This window comes from Empidonax traillii, unplaced genomic scaffold, assembly GCF_003031625.1.
Source record: "Empidonax traillii isolate 1590-97213 ecotype Southwest subspecies unplaced genomic scaffold, ASM303162v1 scaffold1325:size547790, whole genome shotgun sequence".
NCBI lineage: Eukaryota > Metazoa > Chordata > Aves > Passeriformes > Tyrannidae > Empidonax > Empidonax traillii.
In genome coordinates this window covers 6,520-11,595 of record NW_020956518.1, presented here as the reverse complement: position 1 = coordinate 11,595, position 5,076 = coordinate 6,520, and the positions used below count along the sequence as shown (strand labels likewise).

The following is a 5,076-nucleotide window of genomic DNA, read 5'->3' as shown; positions in this document are numbered from 1 at the left end:
GCCTGAAACCTGGTCAAGCTGTGCTTAGAGATGGAGAGGTTTGCAGAGATCAAGCACCTTCCACTGGAGCAGTGGGAAGTGGGTGGCCCTGTTACCTGTGCAAAAGATGCTCAGAGTGATGCCCAGACCAAGCTGTCACTGCCAGGTGACACCCATAAACCTGTTCTCTCCCTGCCAGCCCTAAGAGGAAGAGGGAAAATGTAGGAGCATCACAGGTGGTGGGTATGAATCCATTCTGGCCAGAATTCACCCCAATATAGGTGTCCAAATGGGTCTCCAGCTACAGTCACTCCTGATGGTCAGAGCTGTGAAAGGGAAAAGTCCATGAATTAGTGCATCAATGCCCTACTGCCTGCACCAGGCTTCCTCCCCACGCAGTGGTTTCTCTTTCTGAACTACTTCCTTGGACGGTCCCCCTCCCTTTCCCTAGTCCTTGACATGGATATACAGGTTTTCCAGCTTCCCATCCCAGGTTTTCCCTGAGACTTGTGGGTTTCTCGTGGTTCCTCTGGCAGAGGCTTCTCCATTTTCAAGAGGTTTTCCAAGCCTTAGTAATGCACACGAGCAAAACTGCTGAACATAGAGAAATAAGCACAGAGTCCTTATCAGTGGGGCTCCAGGAAGCAGAGGTTTGCAGGGCTGCTCCAACTCTTGCCCCTGAGAGATCTCCACCATGTAGGCATTGACCCACTTGGCCCCAGATGACAGGAACAGTGTCTTTCTATGAGAAATGACACCTGAGGGTGACAGAGTTTACAAGGGGTTGAAGCTCTCCCAGGGGTTCAGAAGTGCCTGACTGGTGATGTTGGGAAGAACAGCCTTAAGGAGTCACATCTGCATTAGCACGAGACTGCGGTCAGGTCTGGATCACCCTCAAGGAGTTTTTACAGGCAAAATCTGACCTCTTTGACACATGAGGTGCTGGTGGCAGAGGAATGGGAGGGGACACCATGACCCATACATAACAGTGTGGTGTGTGCAGATGATGCACAAATACCACTGCTGTGAATTTACACAACCCCATAAGCAGCATTTACTCTTCTCTTCCTTTACTAGTAGCACTAACCAGTATGACCTCACTCCCCCTCTCCTGGTGAGAGGTCATGCTTAAAAATCAAGCATTCTACCCCTCTTCCCACTTCCATAAGCAGTCAGCACAACAATGCCATTCCCACTCATGGAACACCAATCCAGGCTCGTGTGACCCCTCAGTAACTTCGCTGGAGGCTCATGCATCCTGCCTGCATTGAGGGGGAAGGACAAAGAATTTGAGAGGAGACTTGAAGTGAACAAGTCAGTGACCTGTCCTTATCACTCTCGTGAAAGCAGCCAGGAGAGCTTTCCAAAGTAAACACCAAATTCCATACACTGAGTGCAATCCAGCTATCCAGTCTGCAGGAATAAAGACACAAACCACTCAGGGAGTTTGCCCAGGAAGGGACTCAGATGCGCAGCAGAAATCGGGTCAATCTGCTTTTCAAGTGACATCAGAACCTCGGGCAAAGCCAAGCTGGTGTTGTTTCCCAGATCCCGTGTGCTCTGTATGTCTGTGTGTGTAACGTGCTGTTTTCCCTAAGGGTGCTCTCTGAGCCAAATCTATTTTAGGATTCTCCCCAAGACACTGCAGTTTAGATCTGGTTTTATGACTACCCAGGGTTTCTACATGGGGCAAATTAAAACAGACAGCTTGGGACACAGCTGTCAAGACCAAGTCTACTTGACTACCAGCCATATTCCCTGGTCCAGAGGAGAAGTGATTTTCTGCTTCCCTTTCCTATAGTCTCCAGGATGGGTTATACAGCCATGAATGGGAGCAGTAAATTCACTCCTTTTGTTTCACCCCACTCAGAAAAACTACCCCTCGTTTGTAGGGCCGCAACTTCATGTCTCAGACAAAAAACCTTGCACTGCAGCACAGTTGCTTTCAGGACGCCTTGTGAGACATTCCAGGCTGGAAAAAGACAAGCTGTTGCCATGCTATCATCTCCAAGAGTGGCAGTGCTCTTTGTTCTGCTCCCGAGAACAGGGAGGGAATGGCTGGTGACAAAGTACGCCCTGGAGGACAGCACCATATCTTCATAATGATGAACATGCTGGTACAGGTGCTCGTTTTATCACACTGGATTAGGGGTTTAGTGCTGCCATAGTTTAAACATTAATATTTGCCTATTTAAGCCACATGCACCAGCACAGCCTGGCCACAGAAGTAATCACCATGGCTGAGTTCGGAGATGTCATAAGTGCTCTGGGGGAGTTTGGGCTATACCAGAAACTGCTGATACTGTTGCTCTCCCTCCCGCTCCTTCTTAACCCTTTCCAAATGATTGGCCAAGTGTTCATGGTTGTGGAGGTTCCCCACCACTGTGACACCAGCTGGATCCTCGCTGTTGGCCCCAACCTGACGCAGGAAGAGCAGCTGAACCTCACCCTGCCCCGGGATGCGGACGGGCAGTACGAGCAGTGCTCCATGTACTCCCCAGTGGACTGGGACCTGGACTCCATCCTGACATATGGCCTGAACGCCACGCAGAAGTGCAGCAGTGGCTGGGTGTACCCCTCAGCAGAGCCACCGTCCCTGCTGACCGAGGTCTGTAACCCCTTTCTGAGGTGATGGGGGACGTGGAAGGGAAGGGATGGGTGTGTCCTGTCCTGTGGTTTGGTCAGACAATGCCAGCTGTGGTGCCGTCAGGCTGAGATTTACCAGGCACTGGATGATTTTGCCTCCATCACAGCTGTAATCCTTGGGAGGTTGTTGCAGATGTAGATGCCCAGGGAGGGCACAATGGGAGTGTGAGTCCAGCACAAGCTCTGCCCACCATCTCTTCCCTTTCCACTATCCAGACCCTTTAGCCTACGATCCTGCCAGGAGGGACCTTTTGAGTGTCCATGCCACAGTTTCTCCTATTCTTCAGCCTGGCTCTACTCACATCACCTTCTCTGTGAAAGACCTTTACCTTCCAGTGATTTGTCATTGATATTTCTGGGGCCTCCAGAGTCTTTCGGGGCTGCAACAAGACGTTCCATGGGCTATGCAGTTGAGCAAAGGCTTTGTCTGTCAGCATTCCCAACTTCTCCATCCTGATTTATCCTCCACCTTCTAGCTGACAAGGGGGTGATCAGCCAAAAGGTGAACTCAATGATCTTGGAGGTCTTTTCCAATCTAAATGATTCTGTGATTCTCCCTTTCTGGACCTCTGCTCCTCTCTCACTTTGCCTCATTCCTCCATCCTTTCCTCCCTCTCTCCCTCTTTTTTTCCCTCCCAGCTCCAGCACTTTCTCTCAAGTACCTTACTCTGAGCTGCAGCCAGAGGAGAGAGTCTAGGCTCTGGCATTTGCAAGTGCTCTTTGGTGTCCCTGGAGCACCATGCCCATTTCACAGGTAGCTTCTCTGTAGGATTGTCAGCAGCTGCTGCATCCCTTCCCATTCCTACGCTGGTCCTCCTTTACCAGAGAAAATACAGCTCTCCTCCTCTCCTCCTCCTTCTACCCCGTCCTGCCTTTGCATCCAGAGAAGTGGAGCTGCTACAACTCTGATCCTCAGAAAGCAGCTGGGGTCTGTCGAAAGCAACAGCATCTGTGTTTCCCTCCTCCAGTTTGACCTGGTGTGTGACAGGACGGTCCTGAACGACATCTCCCAGTCCATCTACATGGCTGGGCTTCTCGTGGGAGCCATGTTCTTTGGGATGCTAAGTGACAGGTGAGGAAACACGGTCACCTTCCCGGAGTCATTGCCCAGCACTCAGGGACAGCCCAGCTGAGGGGCCAGGCTGTCCTCGCACTGGTCATGAAATACTCCCTCCACAGACTCAGTCCCCTTGACTGAGTAAGGGCATCTGGGGCCACCTGACGTGTCTGTAGATGTCTGATGGTTGAAAAGAGAGAGGTGCAGACAGAGCCTTGAGGGGAGGTCCTCCAGGACTCACAAGTCCAGCCCCAACTGATGTCTCAGCCTTTGAGCGACAGCTCAAAAGTGGAGACGCTGTTTTTTGTGCACATTATTTCTTGGGCTGTATAGGGATATAAATGTATAGGGATGTAAAATCTCCTCTGGTTTTCAAATCACTTAGTATTCCACCTGGGATCTTTCCTATCCCCATGGAGTTTCTCCAGATACCAACTGCATCTTCTCTCTTCTCCCACAGGATCGGCCGCCGGCCAGTCTTTCTTATCTGCGTGCTCCTCCAGGGCGTGTTTGGTCTAGCAGTTGCCTTTGTGCCCCATTTTTATGTCTACATGGCCATCAGGTGTGTCGTGGGGGCTGCAGTGTCAGGAATTATGATTACTGTGGTGTCCCTGGGTGAGTAGGTTGCCCTTGCCCTGAGGCAGCATTTGGTGGCCTCACAAGATACAATAACAAAAAAGAGCTTGACATGTTTTGGAAGGGGTGACCCCGAAGTTTTGTTCTTCTTTGCAGCCACAGAATGGGTTGGAATCTCCTTCCGGCCAAAGTCAGTGCTTATTGCTCACACTGCTTTTGCCATCGGACAGATGATGGTGGCTGGGCTGAGCTACGGAATCCGCAACTGGAGGCTGCTGGAGATTGCAGGATCCGCTCCTATGTTTGCTCTTTTCTTCTACATCTGGTAAGCAGGAGTTGGGCAGAGCTTCTGTAAGACACAACAGCAGGGTAGGGGTGGGAGTGAGGAGGCAGCAGCAGCTCAGCCCCAGGATGGGTCTTTCCCATCACAGTGCAGATGCTGGAGGAGCTTCTGCAGAGCTCAGCACAGCTCCCTGGGACACTGGGCTGCTGAGAGCAGCAGCTGCTTTGCTTCAGGTCATCAGATGTGGGCCTTTGGAGCCCAAAGGTAGGGCATTTAGGCCCATCCCTCCCATGGCATGCCCACTGTTTGCGGGTGTGGTGACAAAGGGCTGTGGGGGAGCTCCGCAGGTCAGAGCAGCGTGTGCTGAGCTCCCCTCCTCGGCAGGGTGCTCCCAGAGTCAGCTCGGTGGCTGGTGACCAAAGGCAGGATGGAGGAAGCCAAGAAGCTCCTTCAGAAGGCGGCGGCCACCAACAAGCGCAGCCTCCCGGCAGGACTCCTGGAGCAGGTACCTGTCCGGGCACAGGGAACCGCTGCG

At 52.0% G+C, this 5,076-nt stretch overlaps 1 protein-coding gene across 1 annotated transcript in view; it reads left to right on the top strand.

The window, feature by feature from the left end:
- The first annotated feature begins 1,426 nt into the window (after positions 1-1,426).
- LOC114069656 (solute carrier family 22 member 13-like) overlaps positions 1,427-5,076 on the top strand; it is a 7,038-nt gene continuing 3,388 nt past the window's right edge. The window contains exons 1-5 of the mRNA XM_027906604.1: positions 1,427-2,587; positions 3,594-3,697; positions 4,143-4,297; positions 4,415-4,583; positions 4,926-5,046. Of these exons, the coding sequence (XP_027762405.1) occupies positions 2,180-2,587; positions 3,594-3,697; positions 4,143-4,297; positions 4,415-4,583; positions 4,926-5,046 (957 nt within the window). The 5' untranslated portion in view covers positions 1,427-2,179. The remainder of the gene's footprint in view (positions 2,588-3,593; positions 3,698-4,142; positions 4,298-4,414; positions 4,584-4,925; positions 5,047-5,076) is intronic.